This window comes from Solea senegalensis, linkage group LG5 (genome assembly GCF_019176455.1).
Source record: "Solea senegalensis isolate Sse05_10M linkage group LG5, IFAPA_SoseM_1, whole genome shotgun sequence".
NCBI lineage: Eukaryota > Metazoa > Chordata > Actinopteri > Pleuronectiformes > Soleidae > Solea > Solea senegalensis.
In genome coordinates, this window is record NC_058025.1 from 12449475 (window position 1) to 12472884 (window position 23410).

Genomic DNA, 23410 nt, shown 5'->3' on the forward strand with positions numbered 1-23410 from the left:
AAGGATATGTTGTGCCCTCCTTGTTTCCTGCAAGGCTGTGGGTCTTCTCTGGATGAGTAGTGAGAAGAGTGATTTTGTGCATAATAACGTGGGTTGATGTAACGTGGGCTGATGTGTGCGCACAATGCACAGCATATTCCAAGTGTGTGTGTGTGTGTGTGAATGACAGTGTGTGCGCTGCCTTGTGTCTGCCTTTGTGTGTATCATGTTATGGCCTACACAAGTACTGAGGCCACAAAGAGAATCCACTGCCAACAACAGCACAGCTACTGGCAAAAAGCCATACCACCCCAGAGGCTGATGGGATAGGGTTTACAACCGGCGCTCCAGTGAAGGAGGGTGAAATCTGAGGGTGAAAGTGTCCACTCATTACTCACAACGCCGTCATGTTTCTCCCATTTCTCAATAACGACTTTGTTTTCATCTTGTGCATGTGGCGATAAAAGGCAACGCTCGGCCCATGGGCCACTCAGCACTCGTGGTACAAGTCTGTACGCCGATGTAGAGCAGAGCATCAGAGATTTATAGACTACATTAGAAGTCGCATGAGAACATTATGGTGCTTACTTGTGAATTAGGGCTGGGGCTCGTTGCCTTGTTTGCTCCTGGGGTGAGGTCGCGATATCCCGTTACTTCCTCAAACCCCTCACTCAACGGGACAAGTGTGCTTTTTCCATCTCAATCCCAGACAAGTTATTTCCAGTGTGTTGGCGATTATTTTTTTTTTTGTTATATAATGATATTTGATAGCTGGGAGGCCATGCTGAATGGCTGGTTACGCTGTACACATGCACAGTGATTGGTTTATTAGCCTTCTAAACATGAGGATGTGGTGTGTTTGCAGACTAAAGTAGCTGCAACATGACGGGGTTATGTGTCTTTCTTTCTCTCCTGGTGGTTCAGTTGGATTCTGTGTTGTGTTTGTGGTCATTCATCTGAGTCTGTGCTAATAGTCAACACACATTATCTGGTGGCATAATGTAGAATTTGAACCCAGAGCCAGAAACCACCACGCTCACCACTAAGCCAGCCTCTCCCCCTGTCCTTTGTGTTGTCATCCTTGTTCTTCCCCTTCTCGTCTATTGACAGAGCACTACGTTCTGGACATATCTGCGGGATTAAGTTGCAAATTTAAGCGCAATGGGAAATCAATGGGCTCCTCTTTTAATTCATGAGAAAGGCTGTCACTGTGAAAAAACAGCAGGGAGATGTGGCCGTAAAGATCACACTCATCCAGGGAGACGCAGCGAAGAAGGAGGCGGAGGAGAATGCAACTTAAATCTGTGAGTGACGGTCATGTACCACAGGTAGAACCACTGGTTTCTGCAGCGCTCACCTTCGTCGGTGCCATTGGTGAAACATTAAACGCGATGTTGCTTTGATTTGATTTTATTATTCTTTATCTGAAAGCAAATGTACTGTGGTTTGTAGAAACACCAGCGCTCAGCAGTGTTGGGAGAGGCTGCAGCACCTGAACTCCGCGCCAACAAAAACAGGCCTCTGCCTGCACAGATGTAGGATTTTATTCCTGCCAGGGGTTTTTTCATGTAAAGCTGAGAAGTCACCAAATCCTTTTGTTTTCATCTGCAAAGATTTCAATCACAGATTCCTCCATTTTTGACACAGCAAATTTAATTTTGCCTCGAGAAAGTCAGAGCAAAACGAGCTCGGAGAGGTCACAGCCCCGTCATCGCTGCAGAGCACAACTCATCGGACATTGTTTTCTCCAACAAATTACTTAATTCTTGAACATTGGACACTTCTGGCCGACATTCAGTAAAGTCATCAGATTGCTGTTTTATGTCTCCTCTAAACACGTCGCGCTCATCCCCAGGTTACACTCTATTACTGTGGATCCCCTGCTGACCTCAGGGAATTTGATTTTTTTTAATGAACGGCTCAATATCTAATTCATTAAAGTGGCTGTTTTATTTGATGCATTTTCCTTACTCCACTCGAACCAAGGGAGCAAGCCAGGGGATGAGGGGAGATGGCCCCGTTGATGGACGTGCTCTTGTGCCGAGTGTGTGCTTGCATGTGTCCCTTGGAGAGACTCGGGGCTCTGGTCGATTGTGGCTCCTCTCCACAGGGGCTGAGAGTGGGAGTTTTACTCTGTTTGACTGCTGAAGGACGGGAGCTGTAATTGGCCTCGCACACACTCTCTCTCGTTATTAGAGGAAGGCCAAGAGGCAGGTTTAACAATTGGTGTGGGGCGCACTGCCAGTGCTTTCTCTTTTTCTCTAGGCGAATGTCTGGCAGAGGTAAAAGCATAAGGAGGCACGTTGGGCTTTAGTGTCGTATTAAAAGTGTCGCCCGTGGCTCCGCTCCAGTGTGTGTGTGTGTGTGTGTATCCTCTGCCGCTCTGTAATTAGCATGTCTCTCATTTAGCAACTCCTCTGTGGTCTTCTCCGATCAACAGTGTGATCTCTGCATAGATCGCTCTCTCCACGCTGACTCCACTCTACCCTCTCCCGGGCTCAGAGATAGATCCAAGAGACATAAGCTGTCCTGAGAAATGATACGACCACGCGTTGCATAATATAAGAAAACATGGAACCTGATATCCGATGTTGAGAGGCCGTGAAGAGTATAGCGAGGAAAGGTGCAGTTCAGTGAGAAAGAAGGCCTTGGTGAAATACGAAGGGGTCAGACTGCGAGTGGAAGGGGGCCCCTGTAGGGGGGGGGGTGCATCTGGGGATGTGTCAGGTGCCTGAGCAGCGCCTTGTGCTGGACAGTGTTGTTGTTACACCGAGGGCAGCGCCACAAGTCCAAAAGTATTGATTTCCCGCCTTGTCGAGAGGCAGAGAACTGTCATGTGGAGAGCACTGACCTTGGTACACACACCAAGACAACTATTCCCCGCGGCCCCCCCATGGCGCACAGAGAGGAGAGAAGAGAGGAGCAGATGCAAGACACAGCAGCAACAAACAACAACAAGCAACAGTCTCCTGCCGGGGGGGGGTAAGAAAGGAGAAGTAAGCTTGTGAGGACTCGAGCGGGCGAGACATAGGAGACATAGGAAGAGTAACAGGAAGCAAATGAAAGTACGGGGAGGAGGGGGCTAAAAGTCAAAGCCACGGCCAGTTCCCTTGAGTTGTCAGTGAGCAGCATAGTGTCTGGTTATCACGCTGTTTGAAATGACAATGGCTTGACTTGTATTTTCCTCCTGAGACTCAACTCAGATCTATAAGCCAGAGGGGGAGAGAAAGTGCAGAGAAAAGAAAAAGCTGTTCAGAAAAGGAGACGATAGGAGAGGGAGGTAGGAAATAGTACAAGATAAAGCCTGACAAAAGGAAAAGTGAGGGGGGGAAAGGAGTAAGAGATTGACTCCTTCTGTCTCAGTAACACTGCTTCACTTGGAGCCTTTGAGATCTACAGAGAGGAAGGAAGAGAAAGAGCAGCAGCAGCAGCAGCAGCAGCAGCAGCAGCAGCAGCAGCAGCAGCAGCTGGAGTGAAATGTTTTTCATGTGGAAGCTCCATCAGGATTTGACAACAAAAAGAGCTCCCTGTCACCTGCAGCTACACGGCAGGGCTCATCCCCAGTCGCTGCAGAGACAGGCAGAGAAAAGACAGCCTACAAAGAGCTCTCCTCCAGTTAGATCAGGGTGACAGACACTTAAGAGACCCGGCTTTAGTCACACATCTCTTGCCTCAGATCACGGTCTTTTGCTAACAAGCTGGAAAGCAAGTTCCCTCTCTTGTACACTGAAGCCTATGAATAAAGGCCACTTTTTCATGATCAAGAGTTCTGTGTAGAGTTGTGAGGGAATCGTTTCACAAAGTCTCTTTTTGGCACTCTGAAAGAAGTGGAGCCCTAATTGAATTAGCTGGCTTATTAGAGTTTGACATTGTAAGCTTGGCCATAAGTAAGGAAGTGGGAACTTGGGAAGTGGATTTGAAGAGCAGGGTTAGTTTTGGTTCTAATTTTACACTCTCCTGACACACATTATTTCCCTTAGCTGCAGTTAGGTCCAGATATGGTAATGCTAATAATATTTGTGCAAGGGGGTTTAAGTGGCTCGCTCACCTCAAAAGCTATAAGCCTGGGAAATACAGTTGTCTCTAAACTCTGCGTCTGTAAACAGCCTTGTCAATAGTATGCAGTCGGACTATATGTTAGTTATGAATAAAACATTCAAAGTAGAATAGAATACATTATTTAAATAGCTGTGAGGAGACACAAAAACAAATATATAGTTTGTTTCATTTGAGGATAAAAACATTGTTTATCCTTCAGAAAAAACACGCCGAGCACACCGTTGGCAAGAACAGTTTTTTAGTAGCCTTGATACTGTGCTGTATTATTTATGTATTCATCTTTTGCCTGCGTTAGGCTGCTTTAATTTGGTCAAATTTGCTAATTACTCTTGCTTTCATTATCTAAGTGCGTTAAATCCAAGGGCTTTACCAGTATTATCTTAATTCACCGAAAGAAAAAAAGAGCCTTTGATCAAGATTAACAACCTATACTCTACTTTTCTCACACACACACACACACACACACACATGCACACACATGCACACTGTGCACAAACTTGATTACTCAGTTTCATCTCTCTGCTTGACTTTCTCTCTGTGTTGTCGATCTTCCTAAAACCCTGAGAACACAATTTCTGTAAGTACTCCATGTTTTTTGGGGTGGAGCATTATGCAACACGCTACACATGAAACCTTATTCATCCCTTTTTAATGCAAAAGTTCTCGGTATCTCCCATGTGGTCAGTAAAGTGTTAAACGTGACTTGGGCAGTGGTTAACAACTTCATCTTTTGCCTCATGTCAATTATCAGCTTCCTTTGGGAGCACAGAAGGAACCCTGTGGCTTTCACCACATCACCATGAGTGTGCCGACTATTTAAAAGCACCGAGACACAAACATTGGCATTTATTGCACCTCCCCAAAAATATATTAGGACAACTGGCGGCAAACAAATGAATAAATGTAAGCCCCCACAATTAGGCCTCCTCGCTCTCAGTGGATGCATAATGGATCTCGCCTCGCAAAGCGATTACGAGCCACTTGAGATAAAGACAGATTGTTCTAAAAGGAGCTACTTCACCCACTTAGCCCTCTTCGGGGGCATCGTGCCGTTTCTCTCGGAGGTGGAAAAGGACATGCCAGTGAGGAATGTGGGCCCCTCTGCCTCGCTGAGCGCCAGAGGGCGCGTTGCCAAGCAAATGCCCCAGCTGACACCTGATAGACTTAGGAACAGGTGACCAAAGTGAAGGAGGTCATTCTTTACATTCCAGGCAAGTTTGCATGTAATGTCCTGCCAACACAAGAGCAGGAAAAAAAAAAACTGCTTATCAATCAACTGTGATCAAACAGGGCCGCAAAAATATTCTGACATACGTATATAATGTGTGTGATTGTGTTTTTAATGCTGCCACAGTCTAGTTTGAATTGAATTGAATAGATAGAAATAGAAGAGCGTTTGAAAATGATTTTCTTTTTTTGCCCAGTCAGTTTGTATCTACCCCATGTATTCCCCACTGCCCGTGACATACTGGAAATGCCTGGTTAAGTGCTGTTCTGACATTAGCCGAGTGTAGTCACAGCATTTGGCCTGGGGACAAATGTTAGAAAGGCCTTATAAATATGGATGCCACCCACCCCTCCTCCTCTCTCCTGCTCCCGCTCGGCTCCCTGATGAGTTTGCATGTGTGTGTGTGTGTGTGTGTGTGTGGCACGCCGTGTCCCCACTGTTTGTTTACTCACACTGACAACAGATAAGCTCGCTGGCTGATCTGCTAACCAAGCGCCAAAGAGCGCGCCGACGCTCCGGCTCGTCCCGTAAAGTACTAGTTACACGTCTGCACGTCCTTGTCAGTCGTGATGTAAGGAGCGTCACTGTCACCCGCTGTACACGATGCATCCAAGCCAGTGTTTTCCTGTGTACCCGTCTGTGGCCCCCGGGTGCCCTGTGGCAGCCCCTGTGGCTGCTCTGATGCCAGCACGTGCGAAGCAGCAAGGAGGGTCCCCCGTAGGGAGGAAGTGAGCCATTAGTGCAGTCCCTGCCTGAGTGTTTTACTTCACTTCAGCACACATCACAGAGGGCCGCCCTCTCACTGACGAGCTAACATATGCTAATTTGCATGGCGAAAGCGCCAGTATCTCCCTGCTTGTTTGCAGCTACGGAGCAAAGCATGCTGGGAGGACTGGCATTGCATCATTAAGTTTTAAATAAATGTGGAAAGCACCTGAGTGCTGAAATACATGAATGATGGTACAGGAGTGATTGATATAAACACACGTTGGGTCATTTGGTCTAAAATCTAAAAGAAAGAATGAATGGCAGACAGATCACTGCTCTGGACAACATAAATAAAGCTTTTAAACTTGCCTCACCGTTTTTACGGAGCCCCAGACATGACACGGGGAGAAAAAAACAAAAACAAAATACTACTTCACACCCACAAAATAAGTATATCTTTAACAGCTGGGTAAGCAAATGGAGCGCACCCTCCCGTGAAGCTGTGACACTAAAGTAAAGTTAGAAAGATATTCACGGATTCAAACTTCCGCGATCAATAACATTTAACATGTTGGAACGAATTGTGCACAAATGAATATTGGTTCTTTTCCCCCACGTCACGTCCGAGGCTCGGGACCTCGCAGACGAGCGTAGCCTGCCGCCTGCTTTCCAACCACAACGCTGTCCTACAGCATTTTCATTTTCTGGAAACAAGAACAACCACAGCCTTAATGAAACTTAATGATGATAGTCATAACACAACAATAATCCAGCGGTCTGGAAAACCAATCAATGCGTCTTCTCTCCTATCCCCTAATGACCTGTGAAAACAAAGCAATAAAAAGGTGGTGTGTGTTTATTTTGGCCAAAGCAACCGTCTGATAAGAACCGCTGGCTGATTAGAGCCGAGCCGAGCCGGTCACAGAGATGAGGACGCCTCACAGCGCTAATGTCACCACATGAGGGTATTTATATTATTATTATTATTATTATTATTATTATTATTATTATTTATATATATTTATTGAACTCGACGCTCCGTAGAAATTCCGTGGTATTATTTTATTTCCTCTTTGATGTCCACACGCTATAATTTGACTGTTACTGTAGCTTCAGTCAGCAAAGCCAGTAGCTCATCCCAGTAGTGCAGTGATAAACACATGTTTCCCGTGTCTGGCTGCCGGAGCGCTTGTTTTAGCACGCCTCTTGTCTGTTGGGCTCTGGGTGATTCCTCACAGACTCTGGCACTTTAGCACAAATCAGTGAGGTCAGGTTTGCTTCACAAATGAGCCCCCAAAGTTTAGTCAGAAATAAAAAAAAACAACTGTATGTAATTGTTTATTTTACATGACACTAGGTGTTGAGTGACTGGATTTAATTAGTTCAATAAAAATATGGACTGTAAAGGAAATCTTTCCTTTATCAGCGACATTACTCGTTCTTATTCAAATAAAACCGTTTACGACAGTGGAAATCATCATGTGAACATGTGTTACAGAAACAACCCTCACATCTGTCTCCTGGGGTCCAAACCTGAAACGTGTCGTGCATCAACAACATCAGGACACAGTGAATCACTGAGAATTTCAGAATTCAAATGATTGAACCTGCGCTGTAATAAATGTATTTCTTATTCCCTGGTCAGATCATATGAATAGCTAAACACACAACACACTTCATACGACAACATGGGAGATCAGTGTCGGGTGGATTACATGGAATGATGGGGTGATGTGTCTTTTTTTTCCTGCTTGCTGGAGAGCCCGGTGTCCTGATTAAAAATTTCAGCTCCACTGCCTTTCTAATTAATTAGCGAGGCCACTCAGAGGAGCGCTGTGGACCAATTAGTCTCTACCAAGCCGATGATGCCTATCGCTACAGCATCACTGTACAGCTGTCGCTCCCCGCTCCGAGGACGGCTGGGGATGGACCCTCAGGTGCTCGCACGGGTTCAAACAGCAGCGTGTGTGCGTGTGTGCACGCGGCAGCATACGACGAGCAATAGAAAGAAGAAGAAGAAGTGCCAAATGTGCATAAAGTGACACATTTTTACAGACGTTTTAGACGTTTTAAATTGTGATTAAATAGAAACAGCCTTTGCGAACACAACACACTATACAAACACAAATAATTTATCGAATAAAATGAAGTGCATTTCCTCTTTTGGACCTGGAACTGCTGGTGTGTGTCTGTGAGGTCTGATGTTGGATTCATCCTGCGTGCTGACCACAGGGCCCGGGTGGTGGTGGTGGTGGTGTGCATGTGTTTGCTGACATTGTGAGAACAGACTAGTTATAAGACAGAGGGAGCTCATTTCCACTTCAAGGGGTCGTCTGAAACATAGCATCAGCAGCAGGCCTCTCAGTTAGCTGCTGCATTCACTCACAAATGCACACGTGCACTAATGCGTGTAGGTCCATGTGCACACACACACACACACACTCACAGATCCCCTTAAAATATCCCCATCACCTCCTCGTCCCACAGTCTAATGTTTATTCCTACTTGAGTAAAATACGCTGATACAGTTTTTATTCACGACTGAAAAACAGCCAACAGCAAAAAAAAAAAAAAAAAAAGGAAAAAAAAAAAGAAGGAAGTTCAAAGCTCCCTCCGGAGGTGGGTACACGTAAATGAACACATCACACAACGTCCTGCAAATCATTTTTCTTAGAAGCTTAATTAAAAAAAGTGGACTTTGGATTGGCACGTCTGAGCATGAGAAGTGTGTGTGTGTGTGTGTGTGTGTGTGTGTGTGTGTGTGTGTGTGTGTGTGACTGGAGAAAGACTCTCAACAGCTTGTTGCCCACGTGTTCATTATATTTCACTTAAACGAGTGGATGTTGTTGTTTTAAGTGCTCACACACACACACAGATAAAAGGTATGCACTGCAAACAACACGGTTGGAAACAGTCGCAGTTATTAGATCAGCATGTCTGACATTTTGTCGACATAAGTAATTAATTTAGCCTTTCAATCGGGAAAGTCCAAAGAGCCCAATTAACATGGCTAATATTGCTGCGTCGTGTAAAAACATCTTTTTTTTAAATACAGAGGGAATATTTAAATGACCTGCTTTCATTATTCAAATGTATAAGCAAAGTCATCACTGGGGGAAAGAGAAAAGACGGGATTCACACGCGCAGGCACAAGAAAATGATAATCAATCTTTTATTTCTGCAAAGCAGTCACCACGCTTTTGAAATGTGAAGGTTTCAGACACTTCCATAAAAGAAATGTTCCATTTAAAAGGCTTATTCTTTGTTAATATAATGACTATTGTTGTTGCACAAAAAGCATTTTGAATGTGTTAGTGATATGTTTGGTATTTCCTTATAATTACAAAGTCAAGGCTTTAGACAAAGATATATATATATATTATTTTTACTTCAAGTGCAAAGGCTCAGACAGGAAACCAGGCCAAGACTTGCTCCTCTGCCAAACCCACAGATTTGTAAGCAACACGATGCAGCAATGGAATCAGACAAATAATAGGCTTAATTTTCAGAGTGAGACTGTAAAAGGTCAGGGGGGAGGAGTGAGGAAAAGTCTAACACTTTATTCGATTCTGTTTTCATAGATTGCGATTGTGACACTGTGTTTTCTATTTTCACGGCTGGTTCAGGTATTTGTTTTCTAGCTAACTCAGAGGGCCCCACTCCTGAAAGGCCCGCGCTCTTGGCTCGACTCTCCCACTCGTATAGCTGTAACAAAGTCAATATTACAAAGAGGTAACACATGTCCAGATATGCTTCAGGCCTGCCCTGCTGATGTGATCCTGGAATGGGACACACACACACAGACACACACGCACACACACACACACACACATGCACGCCGTTAATGACAGGTCATCTACCTTCACTTCAAATTTGTTCTCTTTTTTTTTCTTTGCTACATGTACACTGTGAGTACTTGCTGGTGCCTGTGCGTTCACATAAATTTAGATTGTGTGTGTGTGTGTGTGTGTGTGTGTGTGTACCAGTTTGTTTTGTTTTTCCCTTACTTCAGCACATCTGAGAGAGCTTTTCTGGAACTCCTGAGCCCTGTCCAAACAAAGATGGCCCGAATGTGAGGGATGGAGGGGCGGTGGATCAGGGCGCGCACACACGCGCGTGTGTGTGTGTGTGTGTGTGTGTGCGTGCACGTGCATGTGTGTCTATGCGGATGTGTGTTTGTGATTTTTCAAGTAAGCTGGGACCAGAAGGGCCTTGCAAAAAAACCGAGAGGAGGGAGAGAAAACCGAGCCCCTGAGAAAGGCAGCTGGAAACATGGAGACTTGCGGTCTCCCCACTCACTGCCTCCTCCCCTCCCCTCCTCACCCCCACCTCTCTCTCCAGGGTCCAGCTGCACTCAGATGTGTCCTGACTGATCCCCCACCACCACCAACACCCCTCAGCCCCAAGGCCCCATGCTCAATGCCACTGCCAAGAGGAGAGAGAGAGAGAGAGAGAGGGAGAGAGAGAGAGAGAGAGAGAGAGAGAGAGTGGAGTGTTGCAGCTGGTAATACTTACTGGCCGTTTTACCGCGGTAAAGGCATGAGATTCATTAGCCCAGGGCCCGCTGTTTTGTGCTGAGTACCGGCCGTGTTATTGTTAGGATGTGGTAAAATTATAAATATGGAGGGTGAGGGGTGAGTTTAGGGGTGTAGGAATCTAAGTGGAAGAAGTGGGGAGTCGAGAGCGTGAGGTGGTGAGGAAGGAGGAAGAGGAGAAACATGCCACTCATTAACTCCTCTGCCACAATCGTGTTTCTCCTGATCGAGCGGCAATAAAACAAAAAAAAAAAGTCTGTCACAATTTGTCAAAGTTAATGACTCAATGGCACACGAGCACTCGCTAACACGTGTCCAATCAGTCAATAGCTTTATAATTGCAGAAATAAGGATTCCAGCTTTAGCCAAATGAAGCGGACTTACTGAGTCCTGAGAGGGAATTTGCAATTCGGTCAGGTCAATTGCAGAATGGCACTCACCGAGGCCAGGCTGTGCTTTCCACCGCACACACTGTCTGTCTCTCTCTCTGTCTCTCTCTCTCTCCCTCCCACCTGTGTGAGCAGTGTCTGTGGCTTCTTTGTAACTTGTGACTCTGGATCACTGTCTAGCCTCCACTTCATCCCCTCTATCTGTGAACTTTGTAAGACTGATAAAGACTAAAACAGCCAGATGGACTTTCCTTTGGTCTGCCGTCTGCTTCCAGTCACTGACACACACACACACACACACACACACACACACACACGCACAGAGGCATTCCTTCTTTGCTGTGTGGCTTTAGGAGTGACACACTTGTCAATGCAGCAGTGTGACTGTTGGTTAAATGCTGTCCCGGTCTCTATCTGGACCTGTTGTGTCTTCTGTGGACTGGAACTGCAAATACTAATGGAAGATACAGCTCTTTCTTGGCGTGTCACATCTACAGTGGGAACCGTGAACCTGAATCAGGAGCAGTCTTCTCACTATGCTGGCTGAGGTAAACAAATGTGCAGTTTTTAGTGACATCTCACACGAACCAGAGTGCTGAGGAGAGGATGGAGGTACTTGGTTATTCCTGCTTTTCTTTTTTATTATTCTTATTTCCACAGCTGTTGGGTGTGCAGGCCCAGGTGTTTACAAGTAAACCGCCATGCTGACACGCTGTTTGAACAAAACTCTGAGGGAAGAAACAAATATTATTGCCCAGTCGTGTGTCTTGAACACCAGCCAATCTGTCTATAGTTGTGTTGAAAAAACACACACGCATAATTTGGAGATTGCTTACACACAATTAGTGCAGGCTTTCTTTTTTTTACATTAAAAAATGGTCAAAGAAAATAAAGAGCTATTGGCAAGATTAAATCTAGGGAGCTCGTCCAGGATTTCTCTGGCGGGGGCAAGTCTGAGTAGGGGAATTCATTGTGGGAGTGAGTGTGTGTGTGCGTGCGTGTGTGTGTGTGAGTGAGTGTGTGTGTGCGCATAATATTTGCATGACTGGGAATGTATGTGTGTAGTTCAGGCGTCCCACCCTGTAGAGTGCGATGACTAAATGTCAATTTGGTGTCGTTTCAGTTCTTTACTTTTGTCCTCGTGTCATCAAAACATCTCCAGACTCCAGCCATCTCTCTCTCTGTCTGTCTCTCTGTCTCCCTGTCTGTCTCTCTGTCTCCCTGTCTCTCTCTCATCCACACCTTGGTCACACCTGTCTGGACTACTACGATAGATTTTCCACCCTCCGATACATCGTGAACTCCAGAGTTCATGCCAGAGTTCTTACCCAATTCCAGGCCTGGCAGCAGCACATCACCCCCGCTCTCATCCACCTCCGTTAGCTCCCGGTCAAGTCACGCATCACCTACAAATAACTCAACGTCCGGGCTCCTCACGTCTCCTCTTACCTGTCAGATCTCCTTCACCCTTACACACTGGACCGGATTCTGAGACCCTCGTCTGTGGGTCTGCTCTTTGTCCCAGCAGGACTCACCCTCTCATCTCTGCAAAGAGCCATCTTTTCAAGCATGCCTACAGTCACTGTCCTGTTGTACTTCCTTTTTTGTTTTGCAAAGCAGCTTTTTCAAGCCTGCACAATGTATGTGTGTGTGTGTGTGTGTGTGTCGTTGCCCACGCCGACCGGTGATCACCGTGGAGATGTCCCTCAGTAAGAGGGGTTGGGAATATGTTTGTGCTCTGTTTGTGTCAGGGATTAAAAGAGCGGAAGACGTTGGTCATCTCCTCCTCCTGTCTCCTCCTCCTCCTCGTCTCTTTTTTCTGTTTTCTCTCCTTCCTGCTCTGTCACCTTCTCATGTGTCAGTCGCTTAAGTCTCCAGACAGACGCCCCGCCTGTGTTGTTGTGGCGCGGGTGTGATCAGTGGGCCAGCGAGTGCAGGTGTCACATCTGACAGAGAGTTGTTCTTATCTGGCGTGGGTCGCTCCCTTCGATAGGCTGAAGGTCGGAGCGTATCTATGGATGACAATGGCCTCTTTTACTTCTTTGCCTTCCTGTTGAGAGCATGGCAAGAGATAAGGAAGTATGTCTCTGGAAAACAGAAAGCCAGGAAACCTGTGCAGTAGCTGCTGCTTTGTTTTCACTTTATTCTGTTTATTATGCAAGAAGAACGTCAGGGCTTTCAGATTATGTGCCGACAACTTCTAGATGAAGTGACTGACTGAATGTAGAACGCTGGGATGGGGGTGATGGGGTTTTTGTCCAGATGTTTATGTAAACATGTGTTAAGGATAATTGTTTGTATCATAAACAACCATACAAATACCAAAGATAACATTTGTGATGGGAAAAAGTAAAGTCGTTATAAATTATAGTTATAAAAACTATAAAGGTCGCTGAAGAAGTGAAAGTTTATCCAGTACACTAGTAACCTGTACATTCATTTTTTATTGCCGACTATATTAAATATCATTCGGGCCGACACTGAAACACTAACAAGAGTACGATATGTAATTCATACGTAAACCTGTGTCAAAGTTGCATTATACAGGACAAAATGTGGCCCAACGTCGACCTCACACACGGTTTTTTTCTAACCCTTTTCAACTTTTCTCTGCCTCCTCCAACTTTGCTGCAACATCTCTTCCCCACCTTTCTGATGCACCAGCTTGCCTGACTCCCCCCTCTGTTGCCTTGTCGTCCTACTTCTCTACCTTTTCGCCAACTTTTATTCTTTCTCTCGCTCCCTCCCTGCCTCCCTGCCTCCCTCAGCATCCCCTCTTTGAACCTGGCCTTGTGTCTGTGGACCCAGGGGTCTGTCACTGGGCAGACGGTTTGATCTTTGGCTGGGGAAATGCTTTGAGGAGAACTGAGAGGGGCCAGGGGCCTGGACCGGGAGCCTCTGCCTGGACCTGCTGTCTACACAGAAAGATGGGAGAAACTGCTGCTCCCTTGATGCTTAGGTATTTGAACTGACAGTGCAGTCCAGTGTTCACGGTGTGGTACAACTCTTCTGCTATACAGGCTGCACTGACTGAAAGCATGGCATATGGTAGCGAGATCACAGGCCTGTTTCTGGTCCAGTATTGTGATATTATTGCTCCCTCTCCTTCCCCCCGTTGTTTCACAATATCAAAGCCAGCTGGGTCCTTTATCTGACCACTTCATAAACGAGCGGGACTGTCCCGAAGTACACGCACAGCTATTTATCATCTGAGTGAGTCAGGCTCAACGTTTCATCATTGATCTGATTCGAAATTTTCAGGGCGGTGTTCACAATGGGGAGATGGACTTTCTACGACTTGTTTGGAAGAAGCCGGGACGTTGGAGGCATTCGTTCTTAGCTTAGACCCGAGCGTGTGTGTGTGCTGGCGTGTGTGTGTGTGTGTGTGCGTGTGCGTGTGTGAGTCACGATTCATGTCTGACAGCTGACAAACACAAAGAGACAGGACTGGACCTCTGGACAAAGTTAAAACTGGACATCCTCTGGAATGACAATTGATCACAGATATCAGCACATTTCAGCTGTTAGATGTATGTTCAAGAATGTGATTCTCATGGATTCTGACTGTATTTGGAGTTCATCACAAGCCGTAGCATTTTTTTTCTTCGCTGTCATTCTCAAATTCAAAACATCTGACATGACAGACGGCACCAAGAACGCCTAGAAACTGTTTTGTGATTCCGTTTACATTCTGCATTCACGTCGTTTACCTCACACTCCTGAGGTCGACTAACACTGCGACAGCAAAACAGGTGAAAGCAAAAGTGAAACAAAACCCAGAGACACAGCCAAACCAAAATCTGTTCACTAATCTTTGTTAAATACGTTGCTGGCTTCATTTTGAACATTCATTCATTCATTCATTCATTGAAATGTGGCCCTTCTTAAACCCAGACTAAGTAGTTTACACAACGTTACGTTAAAGGAGGCTCAATCTAAACACTGTAATACATTTGAGAGACTTTCACTGATTGACAACACCTCATACGAAGCTGTCCAGTTGTGAAGAGCATTCATTGAAAGTGCGTGCAAACAGCGGAGACGGCTGCTTCCATTTGTTTGACTTAACGAAAGGAGGAAAAAGAAAAGGAAGAAAAGAGAAGGGTCCCGGGTCTCCACATGAATACATGAAAACACATGCTTCTCTTCTCCTTCTGTAATCCACCAGGGACTCACGCCCCATTTGGTTCCCATTAGCATAGCTCTGGTCGCTCTGCCCCGTGTCAAAGCCCAGATGCACAGCTGCACAAAGGACAGGGACTGCAGAGCTGACATGCAGGATGAGCTTTGTACTGTGGGGATTTCATCTTCTCCGTCAACGACACTTTTGCCCTGTAGATCGCGACAGCGCTCTGAGCTGATTAATCATTGTTTATCTTGCACCACTTTGCGAGGCAAGAAACCTCTGTTTCAAGTCAAATGCATAATGTATCAAATCAAACACGCAAAAATTAGCCTTGGCATGAGGTATTTGCTCCCCTGTATTTTGTGGCGTGCTGTGTCTGACTACAAAGACTTTCTTTATTCGGCATGTTTTATTTGTCACCTGTTTCCAATATGGACATTGTGAAGTCCTGATCTATCAGACAAAGCCAGGCTCTGCTTTATGACACGCAAAGCCGCTGTGCCTCTTTTCCGACACACGTTGGCTGCACATTTCTGGCAGGAAATTGACAGCATTTCAGCAGCTAACTCATGGATGAGATAATATCTTGTGGGTGGAAGAGAGGACAAGATGCTCCCAGTGTTTTACAGTGACCCTAAGCAGAGACAAGTTTAAATCTGAAGCTGCTGCTGCTGCTGCTGCTGCTGCAAAGGCAAGGCACACACATGCACACGCATGCACACGCATGCACACGCATGCACACGGGGTTTTCATTTAAAACTCGGCTTTGCTTAACTTACCAAACAAGAAATGTGGTCTGTGGCTGTGTGTTGAACATGGTAAAGGTTTCAATTTAAGTAGGAGGAACAATACCCACCCCGCGTCCAGCAGCTGACTGGGTTGGCTTTCTGTTGTAGGCTGTCTAGAGAGGATATGGTGAGGCTGCAGGGACAAGCAGCAACTGCTGTTTTAGTGGTGTTTTCTGTGGCTTATAGTTACAATGTAAACCAAAAAAATGAAACTGTAGTAAAACAGTTGTAGAGGATATTAGTTTAGGATCATGTCTTTCCCAGCGCCTGTTTGAAATCCTCCTGGAGTCCAAACTGGAGCCGTCTTTCCTGCAGTTCTTCAGTCCATCTGTCCCACTAACGGTCTTTTAATGGAGAGTCCTCCCCAGTCTGATCTGATGCTGGCCACTGCCGACCGTCAGTGTTTATACAATTGGGCAGGGACAGGGACTGTGAGCCAAGCCAAACATCTATGAAACATCAAGCCTCCAGCTAAACAAAACCCACCAGTGACACACACACACACACACACACACACACACACACTTGAGCCAGATAAGGGATGAAAACGATGCTTTCTGGACACAGCTAGGTTAAGTTGTTGACCATAGAGTTGTAAAAGACTGAAGACTGACAGAGTCGTGGGACTTTTCTTCACTCGCTCACAGCTCTCACTCGCTCACTAACCCTTTTCTAGTCATTTGCACTCACACGCAACAAAGTAACTCCCTCGTACCCGCTGTCCTTTTACGTGTCATCTTGAATTCGGAGCCAAAGAGGAAACCCGGTCGAGACGCGAGCACAGTGACTAATGCTTGTGTATCTGGCCGGGCCCGCAGATAACAACACAGCCTCCTCCCACAGCCTGATGTGACAAATATGTGCAACTGTAGTTGTAGGATCCGGGCCCAAGCTCATCCCTGACCCAGCCCAGGCCAGTCACAGGTTCAACCACGGCCAAGTGCAAGGCTCAGTTTAGTTTATATGGGAAATCGTGAGAGAGCTCGCGTGTGTGAGCGTGACTTTCTTGTTTCATCTGACGTGACACACACACGAATGTGTTTGTGTTGGCCACTTTTGACATATGCATCTGCTAAAACTGCTTTCATCTTCTTGCATATGATGAATTCTGATGCCATCATATCTCAAGCATCTCTTCTGTTACCCTTCCCTTGCATGTCCCTGTCTGACTGTTGAACAATGCACAAATTAATCCCGAGAAATAACAGGCGCATTCCACCCCCTCCCCTCCCTTTTCTCCCATCAGCACCTCCTCAGTTGAAGGGCCTTGCTGCTTTAATGCTTCTTAATGCTGCTGTCTGCTTAATGGGCCAGATATGAGAGGTGCTTCTAGCCAGCGTAATAAGTCAGTGATTAGAGGGCGCCTTGTCACAGCGGCAGCCCCGCAGACAGTGGCACACTTTAATTGCCGTATTAGACGCCCCTTAACTATCTTGTCAGCTGTCAGAGCCCCGGCTCGTAAACAGCAGAGGTGCATTTGATATTTCCATTTATTTATTTCCGTCTGCTGCTCTTAGCACTGCCGCACAGAGGTAATTATGAAAGGGTTGTGTGACATGATGGTGCTAAATCTGGATCCTCTCAATTAGTGTTTGCACAAATCTTGACGTGAAAGGAGTTACATAAAGAGGAAAATAATCTGTGGCAAAAGAAAAAAAAAAAAAAGATTGATGATAAAAGACATAATTCACTCACAGATTTTACTTTACGGTTTTTAAGTCAACACAGACGTAGACAAACAATTAATGACTCATGCTCATCTTCATGTGAACGTGTTTTCGAGTGGCATGTTTGTCATGTTTGCGTCAATTATTTAAACAATTAGAATTTCATTTTAGTTTGTTTTTCTTTTTAGTTACATACAGCAAATGAATTAAGTGGGAGGACAATGTTAAATATACATTTAGATCTGTTTAGTAGCAGTTTATGCCAAACCATGAATACTTTAAAACTGTGGTAACTCCATTAAGCAAAGAACGCTGTTATAAAAGTGACTTTATGAACAGGGATGAAAACATTCAAAAGTCCTCTTGCAAATGTTACTGATCCAGAATCTGACAGATCACAGGTTTGACCCCAGTCATGGCTTAGGAGCACTTATGAAGACATGTCTGCCGCATTAAGTGTCCTTGAGGGAAGGAATATTGCACATTTCTGTGGATAAGAACGTCAGCTCAGAACATAACGTGCGCTCCACCTGGCACATGGCGTATAATCCACACACTAAGGATTGCCTGGCTCGCACCTGGAGAGCTTAAAAACAAAAATCTCTGCCTCCTGTCTCGTTCCATGTCAAACTGTGAGGCGACGTGGTTGTAAGTGGTGTAATTTTGCGTTTAATCTTGGATTAGCCCATGTTCACTTTGACTTCTCCAGTGACTAATCTGGTTTATAACACCAGGATGAGCGGGGAGGAGGGGGATCTCGTGGAGCTGACGTTTCTGTGCGAGACGACAGGATATTGGTGTCATCCGAGTTGCTCTACGCCTCATACAGGCACCAAATGCTGCTGACTGACTCTTATTGACATTGTGAAATATAGGTTATTGGCCCAGACATGGACTCCGACCTATGACCCTTTGTGTCAATGGAGTGTCACATTATTGTCACGCAACAATAACGGTGACACAATAAGAGATAGTGCAGGTTGTAAATACATCAAGTTTTTGTCTCTATGGAGACTTGGTGAAGTTTCCTCAGTAAACTACTCACAGCCTTGTCACCTTGGACACTTACAGCCGACTTCCTCTCTCGCACATTCCTGAAATGTTTTGCTCTGTAATTTCAGTGATTACACTTTTTTTTTCCCCCTTTGAAGCACACAAGAATTAACACCTAGTGGAAAAAACCCTGAGACACTCAGCCCTGACTCAACACCACATGTGCCAAATGTAAAATACATTATTCTCCTCCAGTGAAACTACTGCTTATTATGCCGGTTAATTAACTGGTTGCAGTTTTTCTGTTTTATCACAAGGAGGCAACTTGGTTGACATGCTACTACAATATTTAATAACAAAGATAAGTCAAAGGTTTGTGGTATTTTCCAATGAAAGTGTTACTATATTTATTTATTCATTGATTCATGTTTCTATTTTATTTTTCCTTACAGCTGCGTTGATGGTTTCTGTGTGTACTATGTTTTCTAGCGTACTTTCGGTTGTTGAATAATCTGCTGGACGTTGCTGAGGACTGTTGTGGTTCAAATGCACCCTGGGAAATAAGAGTATGGAGAGGCAGAGTCACACACTGGAATGAACGAGTCGGCTGCAGCTGTGGATGTTATGTACGACATTGTTGTCACATTTTTATCGAGCATTTACAACACAATAGCACTCAGTTCAGTGTGGATGAGCTACGGCTTTAGCGAGCGCCTTGCAGTCACACAATATTCTATATGAGACAGTATTTGGCTATTTCATGGGGTAGTTATTTGTGGTATTTGATGGCAGTTGGCATCTGTGAAGTTGCATTACTGCCTCCTTCTGGATTCCACTTCTTATCTCTTCCCTTCTTATGTCTTCACCACGGCTCATTTTCATTTAGAAGTTCCTCTAAACCTAGAACTATTCTCAAGTTGTCTGTTCCTCACGCGTGACCTTTGACTGACGTGAATTTACCCTGTTTTTTTTTTTTCTTTCTGCTGTGTGTTTTCAGGCAATTCGCTGCACGCTGGTGAACTGCACATGTGAGTGTTTCCAGCCCGGCAAGATCCACTTACGGACATGTGACCAGTGCAAACATGGCTGGGTAGCTCATGGTAAGAAGACTCTACTGCTAAGATGTAGTCAAATATGGAACATATATATATATCATATATATATATATATATAGATGTATATATATATATATATATGTACTGTTCTTATGAGCTTTGTTTTATTTAGCCTGAAAAGCTGCTTGTTCTTGCTGCAGAGAGAGAGGAGAGGTCCTGACCCGCCTATAGTCCCTCCCGTGAATAGAGAATCAGCTCAGATGCCAGTAGCATGAAGGCATCCAAATCTCTCATAACTACAATATGTTTAGAACTATTTTTATTAAGAGCAGAGATCAGATTCTCTCTGTATGTGGTTGCAATTGTACAGCGATTCAAAACAGAAGAGCTTTGATATTTTTGTTTGCCTCTGTATTTCATCTGCTGATTTTAAAATCTGCACCTTAGATATAAAAAAAGACTCACACACACACACACACACACACACACACGTACACATCAAGACTGTTGGAAAGACAAGAGACCACACCTTGTGACTTTTTCACATGGGTATGAGGAAAAAATGAAGAGGAGACAACAAAGTACAAAGAGAAAGAGGAGGGGAAAAAGATAAAAGAAAACACCTGTTTGGCCTGAGTGTGCACAAGAGCAGGCCACGGGCCCTTCAGCGGAACGCACAGGACCCCATTGACTATGTTTTAATCTCTCCCTCTGAACTGTCAAGCGCTCATCTCTCCTCTCCCCCACTTTTCATGTCATGTCGGCATTGGCTGGGACTCTGACAAGTAGTTCTTCATTTTTTATTATGTTCGTGTCTGGCTGCGCTGTGTTGTCAGGCAAAGCCCTCATCAGCAGGAAAAGAGCCATCCCAGCATCAGAGAGACCCAGCCAGGTGTCACCCAGACAGGCAGGAGAAGAGGGGAGGGGGGGGACAGAGGGCTAGAGAGGTATGAGGTAAGGGAAGACGAGGAGGGAGAAGAGGGAGTGGAACAGGTGCCAGACAGCCAGAGAGCAGAAAGGTGACTGAGGCTGCGTTTGAAGGGGCAAATAACAATCCTCTTTCCCTCTGCTCCCAACAACACTTCCTAAGCAGTGAGGCGTTTTTACCCCGAGATTCACCCCTCGGGCAACACTCAGGTTACTTTATCATATAGCTGGAGTTTGTTGTGGATCCTGACAGAAAGACCTGCAGCCATTACTCAGGCAGCAAAGAAAACTACTCCCACCTTCTCTGCATGTTTCCTCGGATAAAAAAATGTGAAATCAAAGCGCCTGTTTTATTTACAGTCCAAGTTACGCACACTACTGGATATAAATAAAAGATACGACAGAAGCCTCGCCGTACTCATGCTAAAGGATAGATGGACATATATATATATTTGAACATACCTTAAAAAGCATGACACAAGCTCGGTGCGGTCACAAGCGCCACTAGTTAAGGTTAGGGTTAAGAGAGAACCTCAGGCAGGTCGAGCGCGGGTCAGGTGGAGAAGGAGGAGGCAGAGGAGGGGAGTAAAAAAGGACGTGCAAGAGCAGCATAAATGTCCAAGAGCGAGAGATTAGATTAAATAAAAAGAACGGCAGATAATTACATTAATGCCGCTGCATTTGTCTGATAGACACACTGTGTTATTATCGGCGAGTGCTGACTGTGCGGCTGCCTACAGAGGAAATGTGAGGTGAGAGAATAAGAAACTTGATAGTCATTAACCTCGCTCTCTCTCTCTCTCTCTCTCTCTCTTTTTTTATTCTTTCGCCACTTTGTCACCCACTCATTCCACACAGCTCTGGACAAGCTCAGCACCCAGCACCTCTACCACCCGACCCAGGTGGAGATCGTTCAGTCCAACGTGGTGTTTGACATCAGCAGCCTGATGCTGTACGGCACCCAGGCCGTCCCCGTCAGGCTCAAGATCCTTCTCGACCGCCTGTTCTCCGTGCTCAAGCAAGAAGAGGTGCTGCACATCCTGCACGGCCTGGGCTGGACCCTCCGAGACTACGTCAGGGGCTACATCCTGCAGGTCAGTGACCGCGGAAATACATGTAAACCCGTGTCAATGTCAGGACCACATCCCAGCATCAGAAATGCCTTTCTGCACAGTCCACGGCGATCGCGAGCATTTCTCTCTCAGCAACTGCGTCCACAAATATCTTTGGCAGTGCAGTTATTTTGAGAGGTCTTGCTCAGAAGCACAATAGTTACAATCTAAGCCCCTCCATTCTCCGCACATCTGCCCCGGCAACACTGTAGGCTACACCCCCTCTGCTGGAAAAAGAAAAACGTATTAAAAAAAACAAAAAGAAAACTGTAAAAACCACCGTCGTGTGTTTCCTCTCTCTACATCCATCCCAGATAATTGCAGTCAGACACATTTCTCAATCAAAGGTTTCTGGTGTTGAAACCCAAACCAAAGTGTTCCTGAATGAATTAGTTAAGCACGAGTTAACATGTGCATGTGGTTTTCTCTGTGTGTGTGTGTGTGTGTGTGTGTGTGAACATGTGCTTATCTGTATGCATATATGGTTTAGTGTTCCAAGAGTGTAGTGTATGGTGAGGGGGAGTGGTTTGTATGTGAAAACAGCTTCTGTGAGTAAAGTGCTCACAGACCCAGTCCACTGAAGACACACACACACACACACACACACAGTATATGAGGCGACAGGTATATTGTTAGAATTATAATTTTTCTGTATTTAAGAAACATAGAATAAAAAATATATGTAAAATATTATTTCACCATTAATTTCAGGAAATTCAAGAAATTATAATATTAACTGGATTTAGACTATATTATTATTTTCTGGTTATAATATAATATATTTTAGTGTTGTTACATTAAATATTAATATTCTTGATTTAACTAAATGAGAAAAAAGGAGAGTATAAAGAGTGAACTCAGGATGCTTTCAATTTAGAATTATTGTGTCATCTGTTTTATACTTTTCACAAAATCTAATCATCGTACAGATGAATGAATGAATGAATGAATGAATTTATAGATGTTTTTTTTTAAAACAATCGGAAACAGAGAAGCAGCAAATCTTCACATCTCTGAAGCTAATCCACACAACATGATTTGTGATTTATTTTATTCCGTGATCCAAGAAGTGAAACATTTATGAATGATCAGAACGGCTCCAAATTATTTTTTATTTATTTGTCGATAACAGACTGTTTCAGGATTTAAAGAAGCGTCACAATCACAATTCGATCTCAGTGTAAATCCTAGATAAACTTAATGAAACACTCCACTGTTAAGTAAACGTTAGAGCGCTGGGCCGTTCCCAGAGCTGAGGCCTCTGTGTTTTTATCAGCTGGTTCTAATAGTCAGCTGTTGGGAACACCGTTGCTCAACCGCTCAGCCTCATGTCACGCTACTGGCTAAATCCTCCAGATCTCCTCAGAAGGGCTTCAAAGGGGCCGCGGCTACGGAGAAGCAGCCAATCACTTAAGGACAATAAGTAGTCATTGTACAGCCCTATTAGCCTGTAAGTAACTATGAAATTCAATCATCTTCTCAGAGCCTACAGGCAACACTTTGTGCCGGGGTGTGTTCCCCGCCACAGTGCTGCCCGAAATGAGAAATAAAACTCTAGTATTGATAATGATAGACAGCACATTTTCCTTCTGGACCCTGACGTCAGGGGACATGATTTAATGCGTCTTAAATTGATTTAGGGTTTGAAATAACTGTCTTTTTAATGAGTTATGTTATTAATTGCAATTTCTGAATGAAGTTGAGGACACAATGTACTCTTCTGTTTCTCTCCTCGTCTCACGTCGCCTCAAATATATAATACAAAGAATAATGGTAACAAGAAATACTTTAGACTGTGTGTGTGTGTGTGTGTGATGCCTGACCAGTCATTGTATGCCGTGCAG

At 44.9% G+C, this 23410-nt stretch overlaps 1 protein-coding gene across 1 annotated transcript in view; it reads left to right on the plus strand.

Annotated features, from left to right (window-relative positions):
• LOC122769027 overlaps window positions 1-23410 on the plus strand; it is a 60410-nt gene that overhangs the window by 23458 nt on the left and 13542 nt on the right. The window contains exons 3-4 of the mRNA XM_044025286.1: window positions 19470-19572; window positions 21313-21548. Coding sequence (XP_043881221.1) covers window positions 19470-19572; window positions 21313-21548 — 339 coding nt within the window. The remainder of the gene's footprint in view (window positions 1-19469; window positions 19573-21312; window positions 21549-23410) is intronic.